Here is a 24,296-nt window from a genome sequence, read left to right as displayed (position 1 = left end):
GTTCTGTTGAACTGGCAGATCAGGAGTGTGGTTCCCATTTTCAAAAAAAGGGGACCAGAGGGTGTGCTCCAACTATCAAGGGATCACATTACTAAGCTCATGCCAGGGTGCTGGAAAGGAAGTTTCAGCCCACTGTCAAACCATGGATTCAGGAGGAACAATGCGGATTCCGTCCTGGCCGTGGAACAGTGGACCAGCTCTTCACACTTGCAAGGATACCTGAGGGGTCAAGGGGTTTGCACGTCTGCAGTCTACGTGTGCTTACAACCCTGTCCCTCAGGGCACCTTGTTGGTGGTGCTGCAGGAGTAAGGGATACTGGCGCCATTGCTGTGAGTCATTTGGTCTACATACAACTGCTGTGAGAGCTGTGTTCTTATTCTCTGCAGTATGTCAGACTCGTTCTCAGTGTGTGTGGGGCTCCGCCATGGTCATCCTTTGTAACCAATTCTGTTTGAGTTTAATAGACAGAATGTGTCCAGTATCGAGACCTCAGGATTGCTTCTCAGCTTTATGCAGAGGATGTGGTTTTGTTGGCTTTAACACACTGGTTCGACTCACCTCCAAAGGTTCAAGTATCTTATTCATGAGTAAGGGTGAGATAGAACATGAGATCGACAACCAGATCAGTGCCGCATTAGCAATAATGTGGGTGTTCTACTGAAACGTTGTGGTGAATGCTGAAAGAGCTGAGCTCTTCCTCCCTCTACAGGTGTTATGGGCATGTCCAACTGGTAGGAGACTCCAGGGCAGACCAAGCACATGCTGGAAGGATTACTTATCATCCCTGGCCTGGGGACACTTTGGGATACAACAGGAGGTATTTAAGGTGTGGCTGGGCACAAGGATGTCTGGGTTTCCTTATTAAAGCTAATGCCACTGCTACCCTGTCACGGATAAGCATTGGAAAATGGATGGATGGATTCATGTTGGACACCAACAAACAAGGCCTATTTGAAATTGTGAATTTTTATATGGGAGTTTGGTATGAGCATTGTTTGCTCAGCTTGGCTGTGCTTTCAGTACTCTTTCATGGATTTTTCAAACCTAACTTTATATACTTTGTGAGTTTTTAATCATTTAAATTTGGGTGGGTGGTTAATTACACGTTTTCTGTGGTGTCACACACTCAGAACACATATTTATTGTTGCTTTGCACAGACTTTAAAGAATTATTTTAACGAATGAACAAAATCTGCAATCCGCGGTAGACTACTAGTTGAGACGCATGCCACATTAAGTCTGTGGTTCAATTTTGGTGTTGACCTTTGTTGCTATCTCTTCCCCCTTCTGTTTCCTATCTACTCTCTACACTGTCACTATGCAATAAAGGTTTAAAACGCCTACAACATATATATTTATAATAAAAATTAACAAACTTACTTTGATTGATCTATTTAGTCTGTAGTAGTGTTAGCTGTTGTAAATTAACACTTGAGAGTGTCACATAAAGGTTGACAACTGATGACCTTGTCAAACTGCCAGGAAGCCTTCGCCCCTCTGTTCATGAATAACATTTTTTCAGAATAAGACAAATAGATATGAGTGTTTACATATTAATTAATATTCTTGGGATTTTCTCTCTCATCATCTTTGAAGTATGCAAGTTAATTCTGAAATCATTGTCACTCTGTTTTGGTATTGGTGATGATGTGTTTTATTGCTCTGTTTTATTTGTATTTTTGGGCATCTCCTTGTATTTTACATTATTTATAATATATGATCTTTGTTCAATTCTTAAGGGTAGTTTTCATATCCTTGGTAAATTCAGGCCCTGATCACCCAAAGATTTATTTTAATACTAGGTATACATGGTGCAAAAGATACTAGGTAACCCAGATTATGAAGTATGTGTAGGTTAATACCAATCTAGAGCAAAGAAAGGGGAAGAAATGTTAACCACGCTCTATGACACAATCTTTGCTCAGCACTTCTTGGAGGCCAGACTCTGAATATTTGTGTTCCACTTTTCAGTGAAATTCTTCAAATAATATTCAGATCCTTCTGAAGAACATACTATACTAACATATTATAGGTCATGGTTGGACAAAACAAGTACCTTCATGCAAGACATCTCGCAATGTGACCCTCTCCCTCGAAATGGCAATGTCTTTCACTTTGGCTTTTGCCTCCATTAGCGTAACACTTCTCAGGTCATTCTTCTCAATGCGGAGAGATGGGTAGCCTGTGAGGAGAGAAAATTACATACTTACATTAAAGGCACATATGAACCAAATGTAAATCAAACACTTTCAAAACTGAGTGACAGGTCTTTTCACAACAACCTGGGGAACTTCTGCTTTACATCAGATTTGACCTCATTTCTTTCTGACAGAGGTTTCTTCTAAAAACCAGAGCACTTGTTTGAATTCAAAGAACTGAAGCAATTACAAGAAAAATAGTCAGCAGGACATGTACAGTACCTTCACATGTTGCATCAAAGCTCATGCAAGGTCCTGTATTACAGTACCTCCATTACATAACCTCTCAATATACACACAGTCAATAGCTGTTGGGTTACTGAGATAGGAGCGAGTCTGGATACAAACATGCACACAGATGAACAAAACAGTGTAAACATGACCTCTTTATATCAACACATTCCATGTGTCCATGTGAACTGTGAGAAGTTGCTTAGATGAAATGAATATAGAAAAGGTTAAACTCACAATCAGACAACCTCCAGATACATTTAGAGGCCATGACTGAAGGATAAATGCATGTTGTTTATGCGAGTTGTGAGCTGGATTTGAAAACTCAATATTAAGCTTTAATGTTAAAATGATACAACAAAAAAGGAGAACAAATGGTGCAGACATGATTTAAATCTCTGCTGTAGCATGTGTAGCTGTATAATAAGGCATACTACTGCACAGGCCAATGCTGCCCTCAAGGGGTCAAACTAAGAGCACAGTTTACTGTCAATACCGAGCAACAAAAAGTACAGCAGTCAATAATAATATAACAATGAAAAACACTACAAACAAGGTAATGACACAGCTTTCTGGCAAAAACAAAAAGGAACCCTGCTAAATGGTCTAAACAATAATTAGTCGCGTTTTCAAATCCATAGCGACTGTGTAGTTATAGTATTGTGTTTTTGTAGTTTTGTACATAAGACATCAAAATATATATGAAGTTGGACTTCACCCACTCTAAACTCTCAAAACCTGCTTTTAGTTAGTATATAGCATGGTTTTGGGACACAGCTTGGGTCTGCTTAAATGAATACCAGGGGTAGATTTGAAGATGATTTTAAATGAATTCCTAAAGGTCTGAGTAAACACAGCTAAACCTGACTGAGCACACAGAAGTGAAAAAAAAATATATGATGGTTGCTGTTGTGTTCGGTTCAAGAGTATTATATGAATTTGATCATCAATTCTCAGAGCCCACTTGTTTTGTCCGACCAGCAGTGTAAACCCAGAGATATCAAAAAATGATATAAAACAGAAAGAGACAGCAAATCCTCACAGTTTGGAAGATAGAACCAGATAATGACCATTAATTGATATTTTCTGTTGATCAACTATTGTTTCAGCACTTGATGATTGCACAGATTTGTGAGGTTTTTTTAATTCCAAATGTCTAAAAACCTATATGTGTAAGTTACATTAACACACAACACAAAGTTGACAAAGGTGACAGAGAAGGTTAGTATATAAAGCAGGTGAGATGCGTGAGCCAGGATTGTTTAGGATCAAACCAGTTACCACGAGGAAGAGAAACCTTCACATGATTTAATGCCTGTGAGGAAGTACTTTTTACTTTTTCTACTCACACTGCACAAACTAGGAGATAAGGGTATAGAAATGCAAACAAATACAGTGTTTATCTAAGCAGTGTAAAGTCCAGAGAAAAAAAAACTGCAAACAAAACATAGTTTAAGGGTTACAGTTCATTATTACGGTGCACATGAGGATAACAGTGTTTAAGAGTCCTTCATTCGTCTCTCACTGGAACTTACTTTTGGTTTCATGAGGGGGAGCACCAGCATTTTGGAAGGAGGAGGCAGCAAGCTGGAGTATGGGTGCAGAACCAGGGTGATTGTCTGATGACAGGAGGAGAGGGGGGAGGGAGTGGGGGGAGGGAGTGGAGGGAGGGACGGAAGGAGGGTGGGAGAGAATCAGAAAGTATTGATTTAATGGATAGATCACTCAAATTACAACATGACCTGTATGAATGAATGGATGTCTTCTCTAGTTGTCTTTTTTTTTTCTTTTTGTTTTTTTTCTCTTTTCTTCAAAAAAACATCCATCAAACCAGGCATGCTTGCAAGTTGGGTAAACCTGCCCATCAGGACTTGGGTAAAAATGGGTGGATGGTGGAGCAAATAATCACAATCAGCAAAGCATAAGACATAAGGAAAAAAAGCAGGCGGGTCAAACACAATGCACAGGAAGTGAGATGTGTCCACAAGAGGGTGATGATGGATCATACAATAAGGCACACAAACAGCTGTGTGCTTTTCCATGGGTTCCAAAACTGAACCACAGGTCTCCAAAGTGACAGTTGTTATATCATCATTATTTCACAAGGTGTTAATTATTCCCACCATTCCTGCCACAGATACCTCCCTGTATGAGTTGTCTTTACACCAAACTATATATGCAGAAAAACAACAGCTGAACCTCACTGACTAATTAGGGCCTGTGACTAACTATGCATGGGACTCCATGTTATGAAAAATGACAAAAAACCTGGTGTGTTTAATTTGAAACGGTCAGTCATGTCATTATGTAGTTAGAAAACTTCTTGTGACACTACTAGGAAGATTAATTTCTCTAGAAATTCAGGCAGAATTTTACAGACGGGAAAGGCCTTACTTTTCTTTCATTTAGATAAGTATTTAACTTTTCTTTCTCCTTATAAATTCTTTTTGATGGCGTGTGAGAACAGTTCATGAAATATAAAAATATTTTCTTCAGTTCAAGAGCAGCAGGACTCCAAGAAGTTACTGCTCCCAGCCAGCAAATAGTCCAGCACATAACTCCCCCGTAAAACAGTAAATTGTCATTTTGAGACTGGTTTATGTACAGATTAAACAAATGAGATATAATGTTATTAATTCAATTCAATTCAAATCACTTTATTTCTCCCCGAGGGGCAATTTAAAAAAAGGGGCATGATAGTAGCTAAAAAAGAAACACAATCCACAAACACAAGCAGCAGACACACAGCACCAGACAACATACAACACATGAATAATAATTTATAAAGTGCTTTGATTATAAAGTGCATTAAGTGACCTTTAAAAAGGTGCTCGTACATTTAAAAATGGAGCTATTAAAATCTGTTTACTGACATGAAACACAACAGATATGAATAGCCAACAAATGAGGTGTGTAACTGGTTTATAGTGCAGGAGAGCAGGAGGATGCCCTTCTGACTATTTTGTCCAAAAGTAAGGCATTTTTATGAAATCTGGGGCTGCCATGGTAACCATAATGATGCTCTTACCATAGCGGCCTGGATCCGATTTCAAGCCTTATTACTTACACTGTAATTATAAGTCTGTGTTTTCACTGCAACACATGCCAGATTATTTCCACTTTCCACTAATACAGTGAAGACTCACTAATTACAGCGGGTGCCAGCCAAGAAAACAACGGCGGGGTGAGTAATCACACTGACACCTAACACCAACAACAGAGAGACCTCTACTGGAGACTTCTGTGGTACTACACCATGTTCTATATTTATATCAATTTAGAGTAGGTCTGTGTCTGCCAGCTTCAATATAAAAGATCACTCGTGATTCTTCAACTGACTGACACAAAGCACACAGTGAGTAGCTTTACACATTGCTCCACATTGACAGTAATGGGTCACAAGGCGAGCAGCAAGGGGGAAAAAAGTAAGTAAGACAACATCACTACAGCGACTGTGCTGTTTATTACAAACTTATGATACCAGTTTAGATAATTTGGTCATTCACAGTCAATTATCACATTTGGAAAAGCATGCACATTCTAGGATGCCAGTGAGAGAAGAGGGAATAAATAAAACTATGGCCGACTAAATCATACTCCTGAACCTGGGCCCTTTTAAGTGTATTCTTCTAAATGAACATGTCTCCACAGGATTTTTTCCGATTTCCTTAAAATAAGCTTTGGTAAATGTTACAGTGGTAAGAGGAAGTAAACTTTCTTACTGGTGACAGGAGCTGCGTTGTTTGGAGTGTCAGCCCTCAGATACTGTGTGGTCTGGGTGGACGGCTGAGACAGACCCTGTGAGCTCCCACTGTCACTCACACTGAAATACACAGAGAGGAAGAGCACAGAGTAGTTATTCAGAGGCACCGGCTGTTCATAGCTCCATTACTAAGTTTTTTTTTTGTTTTTTTTTTATAAAGTTATTCCTAACTTCTTAAAAATAACAGGTTCACAATTTTTTTGGTGTGTCTTAAAACAAGTCAAGTGCCCAGATGAACACTGAAATAGGTTTTTCTTGCTGTAATCATTCTTCCTGTTCATAGTGACCATTAGAAGACCCCCTCCAAATGCAGTTACAATGTCAGTGATGAGGAATAAAATCCACAGTCCTCCTTCTGTGCAAAAATGTATTTAATAGTTAATATGAAGCTACAATGAAGCTTCTATCTTCCAGTTTTAGTCTCTAGTAAAATAAATTCCTTGTGTCTCGATGGATGTTCTTGTTCAGCTGCAGTGGAAGGAGCGTAACAAAAAGAGGAAATTTGGCATTAACTGAAAGACACTGCTTAACTGAGTCAGCTGAAGCCTCAAATTTGCTTCAATTAAACTTTTAACTTTATTTTTGCAGGAAGTGAGGACTGTGGATTTTGTCCTGCATCACTTACATTACACATAAGTGCATTATGAAGAGGCCAGTATGAACAGGAGGAATTATTACAACAAGAAAAATGGCTTGATGTTCATTTTGGAACCTCAATGCTGCTTTAGGACAGACTGTGTAAAAACTGTGAGCCTAAACTAGAGATTCACTAAATCCTGTTGTACCATTACCACTTAATGTCTTGGCTAGTGGAGACCCCTGTAATGTGTACATCTGTTGCTAGGGAACATCTGGAGAGCTGTCCAATAAAAAGCAACCAACTATGTTAACAGTTAACTCTGTAGCATCATGAGCTGCAACATGAAATACCGTATGAGGGTTTCAGAACTAAAAGTATCCAAGAAAGATCCCACCTAACTCTTGTTATTGGAAGTATGTTTTAATTTAAATGAAATAAATGTTTGCCAGTTGACATCATTTTCAAACAGCATTTAAATCAAAGGCCAAGTCAGATGAGATGACCATATACCATTTAACCTCTTCCAATCTTCCTTCACATGTCAGTTACACCCAGTGATTTTTAAGACACTTTATGTATCAACTAGTTTATGTAGTGCAGCAAATGAAAGAAGCAAACCTGTCCTCCATCTCCACTCTCTTCATGCTGTGCAGGTGCAGGATGGCCAGGATGATGGCCACGAGGAAGATGATAATGCAGCAGACGCTCACGCTTATGTAAAACACCTGGGTGGAGGTGGTGGGGGTGGGCACACCAATTACTGAAGAAAACAAAACACATATTAACAATCCGACGCAGTGGAGGAGCCACTTGGGTGGTGGGGGCGAGGGGGGGGGGGCATTTGGTAACCATAGCGTCAACGCACACAAAACACTGTTATTACGGAAAGCTTCGACTGTGTTTGCTATTATGAAGGAAACAGAGCAAAAAATATGAGGTAATGTGATGGGATAAAGACATGAGGGACAGAGAGATTCTGTAAGTGCACCGAGGGCTCTACTTAGTTTTAATGGAGATCTGGAACAGGCAGGGGCTGCGCCTGGGATCTAGCGTCTGAGAGCTTTTCTCATCACCTCTCTAAAAGCCTCAGAGGGCCCCAGGTTCCTCGGGCCTACCCAAGCAGAAGAGAGACAACCCACTAATGGTACTTTGTTACTGGGGCCACAGGCTCACAAAGGGTCTGAATAAATCCCAGTGGAAGAGGACAACCACTCCATAGGGTGGGGGTGGGGGGTGGGGGGTGGTGGAGTGCACTTCAATAGGAATGAATCCTTCTCTTTGGAAATCATACGCCTTGTTTCGGCAAGTTCGGCCAATGTGCACTGCTATGTAGATAGACTTCTCGGTTCTTATCGGGCTGATGCCATCTGTGATAGACAACACATGGCGCTGGTAGAGAGGGGTAAGTGGAATAGGGAGGTAACAATACTTACAGTCAGGCTGTTGATGAGTTTGATTGTCGAAGGGAATGGTTATCTTTTGGTCAGAATCTGTTAGAAGAGAGTAGAACAGATAAATAATCATTTAACTGTGATAACATTAAGCCACTCCACTCCTCGTCCTCACAGTCCTTAGTCCTACTATTGATAAAAAAATGTGAGAAAGATAAAAAGAAGCAGCAAGGTTTGTGTTTCATCAACAACATCCAGTATTCTCCCCTCTAGTACTACTCCAGTCCTTCCTCCCAAGCGAGAGGGAAAACCCCAAAACAGATTTAAGATTGAGCTTAAAAGCTTCAAAAAAAAAAAAAAAAAAAAAGGATTGTGAGCTCTGTGAAAAGTTTCAGTAGTTGACTATAATAAGTGAGTAGACTCATTGTTTTCCTCCTGTTACGACACTACAGGCTGAGTGGTGCTCCAAAAAACGGACGTGGCTCGGCGTATGCTTTGAGCACCACTCAGGCACACAAGAATCTGTTGTGGCTCCTAATTTGGCTAAAATGAGAAGGGAATAAGTTTGGGTAAAATGTTATCTTCAGGCAGTCTGAAAATAACACAGAGCTGACACTGTAACTTTTAAAAGTATGTGATACACAGCGATACTGAGAGTTCACAAACTATCCAAAGTCTCTGTAGAGCATATTTTAGAGGATGTATCTCGGTATTTTACATTAACGGTTATGTGCTGGATACTTTCTAATGGCTGAACCCAACACGCATTTTCACTTCTCATAGCAGGAAAAGCACAGGTCAAACTAATTAACACTATTAGCGCTAATGATGTCCCGGGCCAGGCAGCATGCACAGCCATCATTAACATTATTAACTGCACCTGTGCTTTTCGTACTATGACATGTAAAGACATCTGCTATCAATAAACTCTACAGATGCTTAAATAATATCTACTGAAAAAGAGAAAAAAAACATCCTGTAAGGCAACTCAAAATTATTATTTAAAATAATTTACTTTTATAACACATTTTCCTCCTCTTGAAGTTGAGCACTGTGTAGTTGTTGGCATGGATGGTCAGATTGAGCTGCACCGTCACAACAGCCTCTCCATCTATCTTGCCCGAACAGAAGAGGTCCACTCTAAAAACTGTAGAGACACAAACAAACATTTATAGATATGACCTTCTGCAATATATATTAGAATCTGTGCTCAGAACATATCAGAAATGCTGTACATTTGTAAGTGTTGTATATACTAGATCACTACTGTCTAGGTGTTTCTCAGTACTTTTTTATCATGGAATCTTCACATGCATAATGTCAGAAGTTACAGTTATGCTAGAGAATAGTCAGAAATGAGGATAACATCTCAGCATTTGTTGCTTGAGAAAAGCAGCAAACTCAAAGTTCTCAGAAGTGCGGATTTACTGACGCAAATCTACCAAACGAGAAGCATATTTGAGTGTATGACACATCAAGAAGGCGGATATTAGACCAACCCGAGGGAACACGGGGCACCTCCCCCTGAATGGAGATGTTGCTTCGTGGTTGGTTCATGGCCAAAGGGTTCTCCACGTGGAAGCCGAGCCGGTAATCCACCTATGAACCGAGAATGATGAAAAAAACAAGTTAGGGACGAGCTAATGGGCAGTAAACTGATGGATGTGAAGCTGCTGAGGTGACTGGTCGATAATTCCAGATGTTGAGACTTACCTTGGTCTTTGAATGCCACGTGAAGTGAAGGCTGTTGGTCTCACTGGGCACAGGCAGAGTGAAGGTGAGCGCGTAATGATTCACCACGTCGTCTCGCACGTAGTAGAGCTCTGCATCCAGGCCTGTGTGAGGACAGAAGACAAAAATGTGCCTTTAACTGAAATTTAAAAATTTTAAAAAGCAGAAGAAAAAGCCACTAGACTGGATATAAAATTCTAATCTACATGCAGATTTATAGACACACACACACACATACACACAGAAAGCCTGAGGAAAATGGTAAAACATCCACTTAAATTGCCAGCTTGGATCAGGGGGCGGGGGGTTCCCCCTCAATAAGAGAGATGGACTAAACACATCTGTTAGTACTTGAGAACTCCGAGTGCCCAAGTGAAAAACTTCAAAACGTTCAAGTGAGACAACATCCAAAAAATATGACCGCAATTTTGTGGCCAGGAAACAAAATTTGGGCAGGGGAAGGGTTAAGGAGGATGGGAGTGGAATGCCTTATGATGAAAAAATACGTAAAAGTTGCATTACGACATCCGCAATCTGTACAAGCGTTCAGTTTTCAACACATATCTTATAAAGACCCTGGTCCTGCATGTAGTGTTTCTTTATAATTCACTGTAACAAAGTGCTGCATTAGAAAGTCATACAAGTCAAATGTGTAGCTGGTGAAAATCCCCCGACCCTTGCCTGGGGGCAGTGCTATCGGTCCTTGAAAGTCTGTCTGGCAGAGTGGGGTCTGTCTATCAAGTATCTAGTTTAAAGAGAAGAGGGCGAAGAATGTGCCCAGGCTCCCCCAAATACCCTCGGGCTGTCGCAGAGCTCCGGCTCAGAGACCTTTCTCACATTGGCTCAATTAAAAACATTCTCAGGCATTTGGCAGCTCGCAGGGGGGGGAGGTGGGTGGGTGTTACATAAACTAGTATCAAAGGATAAGATTGGTGGCTTTTCATTAGTGATGAATTTGCCCCCTGAAAAATTCACAAACATGCCAGATGAAAATTGAGGTCTATAAATTAAATGTATGATTAATAAGCAATTACAAAGATGTGGTGCATTAAACAAATTAGAAGCTGGACATTCCAAATTTTTCTCTGGTGAAATGAGGATAAAGTCGGTTTTTTTTGGGGCCAATGAAGAAAGACTTGTATTCTGTGCTCACCTTAACAGTCTCTCCCTGAAGAGTAAAAATCTAGCTATAAACTCCAGAGTTATTCTGAATTGAGGCCTAAATCTCAGTGGTCGTAAATTAATAAGAAAATCAAAATCACTTGATGTCAAAGCAGGATATTGAGAAACTCGTACATGCTTTTATCTCCAGCAGGCCGCACTGGTTCAATGGACTGTTCACAGGTCTGTCTAAGACCACAATCAGACAGATTCTGCTGATCCAGAACGATGCCGCCAGGGTTGTAACAAGGACCAAAAAAAAAGCTCAGCGTGTAAAACTCCAGTTCTCAGATCTCCACATTGGCTACCGGTTTCTCAAGAGTATCAACATCAAAATAAAACTGCGTGTCCATAAATCACTGAACGGTTTAGGTCCAAGATACACATCAGATCTCCTGACCCGGTCTGAACCCTGCAGAGCTCTCAGGTCTGATGGTTCTGAATTGCTGGTTGTTCCCATAGTTGAAGCTACAGTTGGAGGAGCGGCCTTTAAAGCTTCTGTGCTGCTCAGATGTGGAACCAAACGGCAGGAAAACAAAGACTTGAGACAATGCTGAATACTTTCACTTCCAAACCAAAGACCGACCTGTTGACCTTTGCTTTAGACCAACCTGTTGTCTTCAGGTCAAAATTGACCATATAAGTCTGTGATAATCCATCAACATATTTTCCTCTGATCTCAGATTTAGATTTACTTTTTCTTTTTTAACTCAGAAATGAGGTATAACTTCATTTAAATGAGGCCTGTTGACCATAATTTGCAAACATAAGTGTAAAATTTGTGGTAGTAAGTTGGAATTAAGTGTTTCACACAGAATTGTCAGGTAATTAATACCTTATGCTTCATAAACAGTTGCTCGGTCAACGGGAAGACAACAGAAAAGTTAATTACATTTTGTAATGCTTTGTATTTTATGTGGTCTGACCTACAATTTTGTATTTGTGCAAATGATTACAAACCAACTTGCACTTTATTGCTGTTCTTATGATTCAGCCTGCTTGTACAAACTCATCTTTTTCTAATCAAACTTATTTACTTTCTATTGTTTTTCTTGCTCTACCGTGTAAAGCTTATTTAAGCTACTTTGCTAACAGCACTCCTACTTGTCATTTGACATAGTACAATTACTTACTTGTGGCATAGCTGGAAAACAGAGTGTTACATGCATACAAATGTGATAAAATCTATAAGTGCAATATCTTATGTAGGTGCAGGCCCCCTTGTGCAGATACGCAGGCACTTAACAGACGCCTTAACAGATGCCGACACGGCCACACAGCTAAGTCCTGTAATAATTGCCTTTCTCGTGCTGCACTCTGTGTGCCTCCCTTGTCTCAACATGTGGCCGCGCTGCTTTGATACCAATTAAACTACGCAACCAGGCATAGAGGCCCAAAGAGAGACCAGTGTGAGCCTGGGGCCCGAGTTGTGTCCCTCCCACGGCGCCTCGGCCATCCACCCGAACAGCGACAGCTCCGAAATGAGAAGTGAAGGGACCGGCAGCGGTAGCCTGTCAGTGTGCGAGGCTTGTTTCTCCACTGAGGCTGATGACGGTGGATAAGTGGCTGCTGAAGTTAAGGAAGCTGAAGCATGAAAGTGACTCACACTCTCTGCTCGATGGAATGGGAAAACTGCATTACTAGAAGCTGCGCCTGTAAACAAGCTCCTTGTTTAGTTCGTGTTTGGTCACAATTTGAAAAGATACTGACTGCTGTTTGCTACTAAAGACTTTTTTCCCCTTCTTTAAAAAAAAAAAAAAAAAATGCTGATGGAAAATAACATGATCATTTGTTAACTCCAGCACACTAACTTGGCAGCATGCTATGTGAAGGAATATTTCCTGTTGGACACTTCCATTTTAACTCTACTGGTGTCAAGTGATTTACTGTACATCATCCCCGCTGATCTGAAAACACTTTCAACTAAGCAATGCAGTGCTAGTTTCTGATACTCAGACATTGTTGGTCTTTTCTCAGTCCAGAAACAAGCTTTCTGTACAGCTTTCATCAAGTGAGTGACAGGTGATTCAAGCATGTTGTGCACAGCTAAGTGAGAAAACACAAGTGCGAAGAGGAAGAGCAGCCCTGAGAGACTTTTTTGTGCTTTAACAGCTTCCATTATTAGGGTTAAAAATGTGAATTCCACTGTAACCAGTCATTAAAAAAGATTTAACTCTCAAAGGGTGGTGACAGACTGAGCTACGTATTAGCAAACCTAAACCCGAGATAGCAATAAAGGACAACATTAAAAGCAGTAGGCAGTGCTGTAAAATGGCCATGAAAGGAGTGTGTAAGGAAACAAGCCTCTGAGGAACAGAGGAACTCCTCATCAGACAAATACTAGTTTGCAGGATTTTACAGGTTTGAGAAGTTTATCTTAATGCAGGATGAAAAGTGAAGATAAAGTGTGCAGAAATCTCTTTCAGTGAGCTTATCTTTAAAAAAAGTCATGTGTATTTTGTACTTAAGGGGTGTTTTTTGATCTATAATCATTCATCTTCTACACACTGGTTATGAAGCTGAGACTCCGATGTCAAAAGTAGGCAACAAAATCCACAGTGTTTGTTTCCTTAAGTGTGAAATTCTGTCTGTGTGTTTCCTTTCTGAGCTGTGGCAGAGGGATCCTTCCTTATAGGGGAGTGTAGGTTGCTGCCTGGACACAACACCACCATTAAGCCTACATATGACGACCACGACCCTAAACTTCAAAATACATTTTGGAGGTCACTAAGGACAGGAGGAACGACTACAGTACCCCAAAACTCTCAATATACACACCTAACAAAAACAAACCTATCCAAAGCCATCATTTAACATCACATAAAGTGCACTGTGAGCATCAGCACAACTCGCTGCTTGTTAATCAGTGCAGCTGCTGCTACTACTGCTAACATCATTAATAAACCAATGAAAACATGTGAGCACACAACACATGCTGCTATAGCTGCAAGCTATAAAAAAGGGCGGATCAAGAATTTAATTAATTGCTACACAGACAAGACCACGATAAGAAAAACATGCACTATAGCTGTGCACCTGTGTAAAGATAAAGCACTTAAAATTGTAAATCTGAAATACATTCTGACATGTGAACTGTTTTAAAATACAGTTTGGTTGCTAGCCAATCAGAAGCTCCACTTCTTTCAGCTATGGGAGGCTCACTTCCCCCCCGTGCTGATTTTGGTTGCTGGTTTAGAGATTGAGACTGGCGTGGATACCTTGTTATTACAAACCTTTTACATAACGTCACATATCAAATCAGTCCAAAAAAAAAAAACCCCATACTGCTCCTTTCATCTCCACACGTCAACATGAAGCTATGGATTACAGCGACAAATCAGCTATAATAAATCTTTACTTTGTCTCAACATTTTGGGGCATTAAGTTGACGTGCGGTGTTCTCTAGCGAGCCAGTGGATCGCGTTGCAGACTTTGAAAAACGGGGGACAAAAGGTAGCAGTGGCCAGGTGGTCAGGTCCAGGACAGATATAACAAAGGCCCTGTTGTGCGCGCGGTCGACATTATACCTCCCAAAGCCTCCATCCCTGAGCGCTCGGGAGATAAACACTCCCCTCTCCAGCCTCTCGCCGGGGAAGATACCGGCCACATTAACCCGAGGAAGGGAGAAAATGAGGGCCTGCGTGAAACTCTATCAACTGGAAACTCCAAACAAATCCACAGGAATGAATTAGGCATAGGCAGGAGAGAGAGAGAGAGAGAGAGAGAGAGAGGGGAGTGGAAGGGGAGGGGGAGTAATGTATGAAGGATCTCAGAGACACTGGAAAAGCTGAAAAAGTGAAGCGAGCTAGTTTTTTGCTCTGTGATTGAAAAAAGACAACATGTAAAGTGTCAGCTGACAAGTAAAAACAAGACATGGTGAAGAGATGAAATAATGTTATTACTACTTCTGTCTACACCAGTTAAAAAAGTAATCATGACCTCTACAGTTGTATTATCAGAGGAGCTCAGAAAACACACTGAAATATGTCCAGAAATTCAGCTCCCTTGGATTTCTGCATGGTAATTTAACATTGATTTCATTTTGAAAGGTATGACAACAAGCTTACACAAAATAACCCCTAACGACAAAGAAAACATGGAAACTTTGGAACTTGGTCTGGTTGCTTAGTACCATTTTAACACCCAGTTCATCACATCAGCTGAAAAAACAACAACAGATGTCCACATGTCAAGTCAAGAACCATAGCACCCCTACAACCATTCATCCAGTTAAACTATCCATCATTAATTATCAAGTTAATCTAAACTGACTGACAGGACGACTGCTTTACTTGGCTGGCACAATGACAGCAAATGCACAGCACAGTCATGATCAGGAAGTGATTTTAGTGCTTTTTGATTGGTTTTATTTACGTAGACATGTCAAAATTAAATTAAATCTAAAAAATTATAAATAAGAGCAAACTTACAATGAGCAATACACATATAATAAACATTAAATGCTTGAAAAGGGCATAGGACAAAGTAAATAACTCTTATACCTGTTTTTTTAATACTTAATCTATCAAATCCAAGCTAAAAACAATCAAACAACACGAGAAGAAAGACAGCTAGCGCAGAATCAATAACAATAAACAAACTGTAATTGATAGTGGACTGAGCTGAGTCAGCTGCTTTATGAAATCAAAGTCCGTCTCTAATAGCAGTAACGCTGCCTGTGATGAAGCAAATGTGCTTTCACTTGTTATCTAAGCAAAAAGTGACCAAAGCTATAAATTTTGTTTCACAAAAAACAGTATCACCTGAAAATAAAAGCATGTTTTAAAACAAAAAGTCAAATTTGATTTGGGGCGTTGGATTCCCCAAATAGGTGCGCTGTACTTTAATAACATCCTCTCTAACACGAAGCACTGGGTTAACAATTTCGGCAGGAAATCACCTGACGTCTCGACCGTAGCTCGCAGTTAACTTCCCACAGAAGAAGAGATAAGCTGGGCTGTGATTTAAGCACAGCTGCAAACACAAGTGACAGTGACATAAACAATAGTATGATTATGAACTGAGCTTCACCTGCACTGCTTTTAATTGTTGGCTGCTGGCGTTGAGGCTGAAGTTGGATAATGTTGTGTAGCTCGGTTTTTGCATCACAAATATGTGGTAAAACACTTTCCTGCAACAAATACAGGTGTGTGTCTAATTTGTTCATATTTTTCATGCTAAATGGCCAATTTTGATGAACTCAGATGTGTTTGCAGCTATGATGAGATGACTGTCTGATGGTGCAGGCTAGTGAAGTGCTGCCTTGGGCCAGTATTTGATGGAAATGGAGTAAAATGGGAACCTACTATAACCAGTGCATTCTTCTTGCCAAAGGAAAAGTTAGACATGCCCAAGCTTTATCTTATCACAAGAGAAAAAAACCCTCTCTGATATTACCAAAGGATGAGCATCAAAAAAAGGGAAAAAACAGCACAATGATGACTGAAGATAAAGCTATAGGACAGTTAGCACTCTCAAAAGTACTTAAAACATCCTAACCAAAGACACCAGCTTGGCTGTTGCTGAAGCGCTGGTGGCAAAAATCGTGACATTTCAAAGTATCTTACAGCTCAGAGAGAAAAACAACACACACACACACACATGAAGTCACAATCTCTGTGGCTTTCTTTGATTCACTTCAAAGAGACCATACATCAGTTTGCCTCTTTTATTCCGCGGAGCGCCCCGAGGGCAGACAAGGATGGAGGCCAGGGAAAGGAATCTGAAGAGAAGGGCTGTGTCTGCCGCTGTCCTATTATAAGCACCTCATTGATGCTTATTTGTTGCTGGAAGGGGGCGCCTTGGTTTACTTAACAAACAAACAAATATCAAATGGTTTAAGCGGGAGAAAAAAAAAAAGATTAGCTGTATGCGGTGGGATGATTTCATCTGGAGGTGACTGAAGGGTCGTTTAAGAAGTCCAGCGCACCACCTTACTGAACTATTTTTGGATGCTGTTTCACATGGGCTGCTTTGTGAATACATCATCAGTTTCAAAGCAGGGGCTGTGTGTGCGAATGGTTAAATATTTTTATTATTTTTCTAAGGTTAGCAAGTGTTTTCCTGGGAAAAAAAAGTATCTTCTGTTTTAGAAATTCTGCAGAAACTAGCAGGCTTCAACGTATCAGTGTGACAGTTGCCTGAATAGAATTAAAGCTCAAAATCTTATGACATAAAACAAGAAACATGACTGCGTACCTCCTTTTATAAAAGTGCAATTTTCGCAGAAGGGCAACAACTTTATAAAAACGGGTCGTAGCTTTACAGAATCTCCTGTGAGCGCGGCGGCTCTTAGACAAAAGATGTGAAAGCGGAGGCTCCCCTATTCAACCGCAGGATGCTTGCCGAGTGGCATGAAGGAAATGAATACTGCTGCCAATCACTCCTCACAGTTCACAGGCTCTTTTTTCAAAGCCCTTGCTTGCCTTTCAGCTCTTTGGAGGAGAAGGGGGGAGGAGAAAGAAGGCTGGTTAACTGTCATGCTCTTCAGAACCCAAGGATGTTTTTTTTTTTTTTTTTAATACACACTTTGAGATTGATTTTTTTTATCATTTTAACATGCTACACGGGAGGAATTACACCAAAAACGCTGGCCTAACTCACCTGATTGGGGCGAGTGGAAAATAACGGCCGCGTTGGCTTCTTCTGTTGGAACGATTGCAATATTCAAAAAAGGTGGTTGTAGTTCACGGCGGAGTTTCTGAACAACTGAGAAATGCCTGATTAGAGTCTGTCAACAATTGGAGCCGACCCTCTCCCACAAGCAAAGTATTGGAAAAACTGTATTTAATGGAAGTGCTTATTTGGTCTCTACAGAACGCTCATTTTGGTCGGGGAGCTCTGGTTTTTAGGTTGATTGAAAAAAGGGCCCCGACGCGGCTGCTAGCGGGCGGCCGGCACGATCCGGTCTCAGTGAGCGTGCCATGCGGGGACATAGGAAACAGACTCTCTTAGTGCTGACTTTCCACCGAGAGAAAATTCCTCGGAGTAATGTGTTAGAGGGATAGAGTCGAATGGGTGATTCTACTGTGGAAAACTGGGCTCAAAAAGGTCATTATTATAGGAGGACAGCGAGCACATGCGCTTGGGATGTACAGAAAAAAACCCCAACTTATTTTCACTCCATCCTTCATCCTCTGAGTGATCGCATGGACGGTCAAAATGCCAGGAAACGGAGAGAGACAGAAAGCCATTGAAAAGCCTGTAAAAAAGCAGTGTCATAGCTCAGGTCACGGGCCTTATGGAGGTAGATCTCTGGTTACAGCTCAGTTGGACAAAACAAGACCTCAACCTGTGCTCTAGAAGAGACTGTAGTAGAGTTTTGTGTCACTTTAAAAATAACAATTCATTGATTCTCCTTTTTTCTCCTGGGATTGGTTTCCTTCCATTAAAATGCCATTTCTTTCTAACCCTAGTTTAAATATCTTCATCTCTCTGCCGTTACACACTTTCAAACACATTCCTGAAAGCTTCTGTTCCTGTGTTATCTGACTGATTCTCCCATGAGTCTCGCTGCGTATCGCAACAAACCTTCCATGTTTTGTGAAAAGAGGATAGATGGCAAAGATTTTTAGCATTTTTCAACTGCCTTCCAAGCAAAATCTGATCCTTTCGGGGTAATTGAATTCGAGCTGGCAGCTGCAACACAAGTCCAACCCAGGGCCTGCAGGTCTGGAGACGGAGCTGATAATGGGAGCTGAGGGTAGGGATACGCGCATTAAAAGAGGAAGCTGGACGGTTCATGTGCAGAAACAATCGAGGAAGAACGCTGTTGTGTAGGTGAAGACCCCGTTTCAGTCGGACCGTGACGTCTTCCTGTACCTTTTTCCTTGCTGCTCCCCTGAGAATCGGCTTGTTTGGGAAAGCTATCAACTGACGGTCCATCTGTTTAAAATGCAGACAGACCACAGCAAGAATAAATTACTTGAAGTAATTTATTCTTGCCCCCCCCGAATCACAATAATGTCTCTATGCTTTATTAAAATATTATTCTATTATATGTAAGTTTCAATGAATGGAAATCTTATAGAGGACAGGAGCCATGGGAACACTGCATTTCAATACAGTAACAGTCACCAATGAGAAACTGGCTCTAAATGATCAGAATAGAGTTTCTGATTATGACTTAAACTCCTTTTATTATCTATAAATGAATATCCAGGCCTGTATTTGTGCTCTGTGTAATATTAAACAAGATCTTTTGTTTGTACTGAGTCTTAATGATACAACATCAGTAGTATACCTGACAATATTCATCGTTAACAACTACATGGAAATAATGACAAACTACTGACAGCATCACTGTAAGTTTTCATATAAGTTAACTTTCACTTCACGGACTCTCTGCACAACGTTTCTGAACAATATCAAATCCTGAAGGTCACAATTCAGAGCTTTTCAGGTGATTAGCTTCCAACAATGATTTTAAGGCTGCAGCAACTTATTCATTTCATTCCTAAAATGGCAGGAAAGAGTGAAAAACGCCTGTTACAACATTGTAGAGCCAGCCGTCTTGTTTTTTCAGATCAACAATCCAAAATCCAAAAGCTAATCAGTTAATAATCATGTATGACACTGTAAACCTCATACAACAAGCAAACGTTTGATATCTTTGCTGAAATAAATCACTAAAGCAATTATTCAATTATCCAAATAGCTGTAGATTCATTCTCTGTCCATTGACTTCTCGTTTGTGGAAATGATTTAATGTGCTTCATCATTTCACTGGAAGATTCTGTCATTAAACACCAGCTGTCAGTATATGACACTAACGAGCTGGCTCGTTAGCAGTCGGGGGTGACTATGTGATTTATATAGAGTGGTTTAGGAGATTTGTAGCTGTCAGCTGGTGTTTTTCAAACTTCAAAAGAGGCACAGTCCACTTTTTTTCTTTTCAAACATCATAATATATTATACATATATAGATTATAATATGGAGCAGTGTTCATTTCTCAACTAAACCCCTTCTGCTCCATCAGTAATGCAGACAACAGCACAACAACCGACAACATATTAACCAGAAAATATAATTCATTGAATATATTGGACTCAATGTGCCTGTGAAAGCAGCAGTTAAACTACTCTTTCAGCTCTTCCAGCTTGTTAAAACATTGCTGATAACTTGTGTCACAGCTGAATTACAACGCGGCTCTTACAAAAAAACAAAAACAAAACAAAATTTTGATTGTGTCCTATCTGTGTTTTGGCAGATATGTCCTATCAGCCTTCTTCACAGCAAACATGGTTGCCATAGAAGGAAAAGCAAAGGTGTGACTAATAACACAAACCATGACTCCTTTCTAATCAGGGGTCCCGGTTACAGCATGACCGTGAACCAGCATCCAACCACTGTTAACTTTAAATATGTACACCTGTGCTTCTGTTACTGGGAAATAAAGCGTGTATTGTGCAGGCTAAGTCAAGCCTTTGTGGTTTGGAAAAGAGTTTTAAGAGATTATATTCATTTTGCAGACATATACAGTGTATTAGAGCATGTGTGCACACCAGGCTAGTAGCGACTGTGCAGTGAGGCAAATCTTACAAACACACAGTGCACTTCTTAATTCATGCTATTTGGGGGCCGACACAGAAAACAGGACAACCTGTTGAGGTCAGACTGAAATCAGTGGATGCTTCTGTGAAATGTGTCATTCATCTACATTATCAACCAGTTTCCATCCAGGCAAAATAGGAATGCATGATATATGAGATGTATTTTCATTCATTATGCTCATTTATTCAACTGGAGAGTATGAGGTTTAAATAAACATGATCTTACTGTTCCTCTAACACCAGTTCTATACCAGCTGCTTTTAAAAAAACACTCAAAGTCATCTCTGGGTCTTCCATATGAATCTGTGGTCAGACTCCCCCAGCAGCAGCTTGTTGCCAATGCGGGGATGATGCCAGTTTCACCTCCTTCCAACATTTTTCCTACATTTACCGCAGCATCATGGAAGTTTCTGTCCGCACATACTTTTTTTTCTTTTTCTCTTAGTCCACGTCGTTGTCAAACATTAAGAAATTTTCTCTGTACGACCAGACGAGGGTTTTCGGGCAAAACCGCGAGAGGCCCTGGGTCTGGCAACAGAGGATTAAACCATAGCGTGATGGAGAAGGAGAGAAACTGGAAGGGACAGAGTCAGCCTACGCTCTAACACCAGCTGGATTATAGAGGGGGGAGTGAGGGAGGGATACGTTGTTGCTGGTGTTAGAAAGACGGAGTTTGCATATTTTAATACATATAATACATCTAAGCGTTCAACAACACATGAATGGTAAATATCTCAGAGAATTAGTATTAATATAACGCACATGTTCAAACATCAAAGAATCTAAACATAGTCACAAGCAAACCAGTGTTACTATGCGAGGTTAACTTCTTGTTTAAAATCTAGACACACCTGAGATTTTCCTCCTGAATGAATGACACTAACATTCAGCTGATTCCTCCTAACTCAAATCTGGTGCAAAAAAACAAAACACTGATGCCATCACAAGATCATGATGCACTTATCTGCAGCTGCACATTAGTCAACGTGAGAAGCTGTAACATTAGCGTACTCCCCTCCGCCAAAACATGGAGCCCTTTCTTAGCACTTTTTACCCCTTCATTAAAACGTGCTAAATGACGGGTTTGGAACTGCACCATCAACACTTCTTTAGTAAACCCCTAAATTAACAACTTAGTATCAATTCGCAGACTGGCACCAGGATAATGGATATTAGCCCATTTTAACAGCACAGTACTGTCCAATTTGCAAGGTCTATAACAAAAAGTCACTATTTACATTTTCTGCAACTTTTAAACTATAGATTTTTAAAACTTTACATACAGTGCGGGTCAAGTCCTGCCAGTAATGAAGCCAGGACAGTTACATACACCACACATGAGTCCTACATGAGACACTATCTATGTGCATCCATCCCCCTCAAACTTACCTCCATCCCAAATATTTCACTCTAGCTGTGGTTTTTTAAAGTCATGGTTAGGTCACTTCCTCTTTTTCACTATTTCTGATGACACACCGGCATACCTTTCTTACTGCAGCTTTGAGGAGGAGCTGTTTAATGATGGAGCTTGGGACTTTGTTGTTTTAAGGGAAAATTCAATGAAATGTCGTTGTAGAGGTGGTATAAAGCTGAGCATAACAGATGCAGTGTGTGACGGTGTTGAAGACCCCATTATGATATATAAAGTTGTATTGACTGCTCTGTTTTTATCTAGATCATTATATCTGGAGCAAAGTTGTTGTTTTTAAAGTTAACTACCACCCATCTGTCTCCTATTATTGTGATGGCATAGGGTGCAGTTCAGTGCCAATATTAGTTTTCATTCACATGAGGGCTTTAATCATCTGATTTACACCCACAGATTTCCCAAAAATAGGAAAAGACTACATATTGATGTTAATATCTTTAACTCTCATGGTCCTTGGCTCAAAGTTAAAGGCTCTACTGTGGATTAAGGAGCGTTTAGATGGTCCCAAATTACAAAACTGACCTCACAGTACGTGTAATACAAGAGCTGTTTAAAAACCACACAATTAAACTAGGGATTAATGATTTTCTGGTTCAGTTTTAGAAGAAAAACCGTAGACGTGGGGGGCCCTCTGGCACAACTGCATCACATCACACACACACACACACACACACACACAGCGAGAGAGACAGAGAGACACAACACTGGCCACAAAGTTTAAAGACAGCTGGCTCTCACTGCAGGCCGAGCTCAAACCCTTCTTCTTACCCAGTAGCTTCTTCACTTCCTCCACACTCATGTATATGTTGACGCTGTGGTTGTTGTTGACGCCCGAAACGCCGCTCGGGTTGGCGAGGCAGCCGGTCCCTTCCAGCAGCAGGAGGAAGAAGAAGCCCCCGACCCTCCACAGCACCGAGTGCGGCGGCCAACCCCGGGACTCAGACGGGCTGCCGGAGCCGTGAATCAACCCCGACATAGCAGCAGTCGCCTGGCTCGCAGTTGTTCTCGGTGTTCTCCCCAGCCGCCAATTTTCTCATCCGTATCTGAAGTTAATCCCGGGAGGCAACATTACGAGTTACTTTACGCCGCAGCGCCACTTGTAGCTTCCACTTCTTTTTCCACTAGCTTGTTTTTTTTCCTTTTTTTGTCCTCTCTCGCTATTAGCAGAGACAGGCTAACTTCAGTCGGGCTGTGCTAACCGTCCGCGGTCAGTTGAATGTTTGACTCTTCGGGAGATTTACGACGTTTTTTCCCCCGCACATAAAAACCACACACCGGATATCACTGCATTGACTTACTTTGATTTGCGTACGAGAAAACGAAAGTAAAGTCCCCCCTCCAAAAGTTACAAACTCGCTAATACATCCAGCTTTCTCCCTCCATGGTGCTTCCTCCCGTTGCTTTTTCCTCACTATCTCAGTTTTCACTCGGAACAAGGAGGAGGGGGGCGGCGGGGGCGCGCTCTGCCCCGACTGTTGCCTTTAGGTGCTATCGGAAATATCTCCACAGACTGAGAGCGAGTAGGATTGGGTGTGTCACTCGGAAGATAAATAAATAAATAAAAATGTGTAGTACACCTCGTCAATTAAAAAAAAGATTTATAAACAACATAGTAAACAAATATATAACTGCGGTATGAATATAATAGCAAATGAATTATCTGATTCTGTATTTTGGGACTATAGTTTTGTATTGAAGGAAAAAAAAGCTTCAGGCTACATCTTTCCTGTCATTGTTTATTTTCTTTTTTTGCTTGATGTAATTTGTTATGATTCATCTATGTATGTGCATTCTTTAGTAGCGTTGTTTGTTTTGTTTTTAAAAAAGGACTCAATGCATTTTAAACAAATAAAGCCTGTGTGTGCAATTATAGCTATTGGGAAATTTGGGTAGAGATTGGACTCACGTAAAGTCAAAATTCCGAGGCTCTTTGAAGGCATCAGCAGTGAACCCGCAAAATCAGTCTGGAGACCAACTTTGATGATTGGTCCCAAACATGCCAAAAATGCAAATGTTGCTTAATTAATGAGTGATGGCATATCCACAGAGACCACCAGAGCGTGCAGAATGACATCAGTTTTAAAATTAAAAGATTGAAATTCAATCAAGTGTATCATGCATAACTGCGGTGCTGGTTTTAGAGGTCAGGTCAGTGGTCTTCAATCATGTGCCAAAAGTGAAATGCAAAGTGTACTATTTATGTTAGGTGTAAAATCATCGCCTTTTTTTCACTGGGACTTTTGCCCTCACATGCTGCTT

General features: G+C 40.7%; 1 protein-coding gene across 1 annotated transcript in view; it reads right to left on the bottom strand.

Annotated features, from left to right (window-relative positions):
• The window catches only part of ryk (receptor like tyrosine kinase), a 35,057-nt gene extending 11,632 nt beyond the window's left edge, over positions 1-23,425 (bottom strand). The window contains exons 1-9 of the mRNA XM_053322501.1: positions 22,806-23,425; positions 9,878-9,999; positions 9,664-9,763; positions 9,180-9,311; positions 8,207-8,263; positions 7,392-7,533; positions 6,153-6,253; positions 3,966-4,049; positions 2,058-2,183 (exon numbers count right to left, since the gene is read on the bottom strand). Of these exons, the coding sequence (XP_053178476.1) occupies positions 2,058-2,183; positions 3,966-4,049; positions 6,153-6,253; positions 7,392-7,533; positions 8,207-8,263; positions 9,180-9,311; positions 9,664-9,763; positions 9,878-9,999; positions 22,806-23,013 (1,072 nt within the window). The 5' untranslated portion in view covers positions 23,014-23,425. The remainder of the gene's footprint in view (positions 1-2,057; positions 2,184-3,965; positions 4,050-6,152; positions 6,254-7,391; positions 7,534-8,206; positions 8,264-9,179; positions 9,312-9,663; positions 9,764-9,877; positions 10,000-22,805) is intronic.
• Between the last annotated feature and the right edge of the window lie 871 nt (positions 23,426-24,296).

This window comes from Scomber japonicus, chromosome 7 (assembly GCF_027409825.1).
Source record: "Scomber japonicus isolate fScoJap1 chromosome 7, fScoJap1.pri, whole genome shotgun sequence".
NCBI classification, from domain to species: Eukaryota; Metazoa; Chordata; class Actinopteri; order Scombriformes; family Scombridae; genus Scomber; species Scomber japonicus.
Note: the sequence above shows the minus strand (reverse complement) of the source record. Positions and strands in the feature narration are given on the sequence as shown.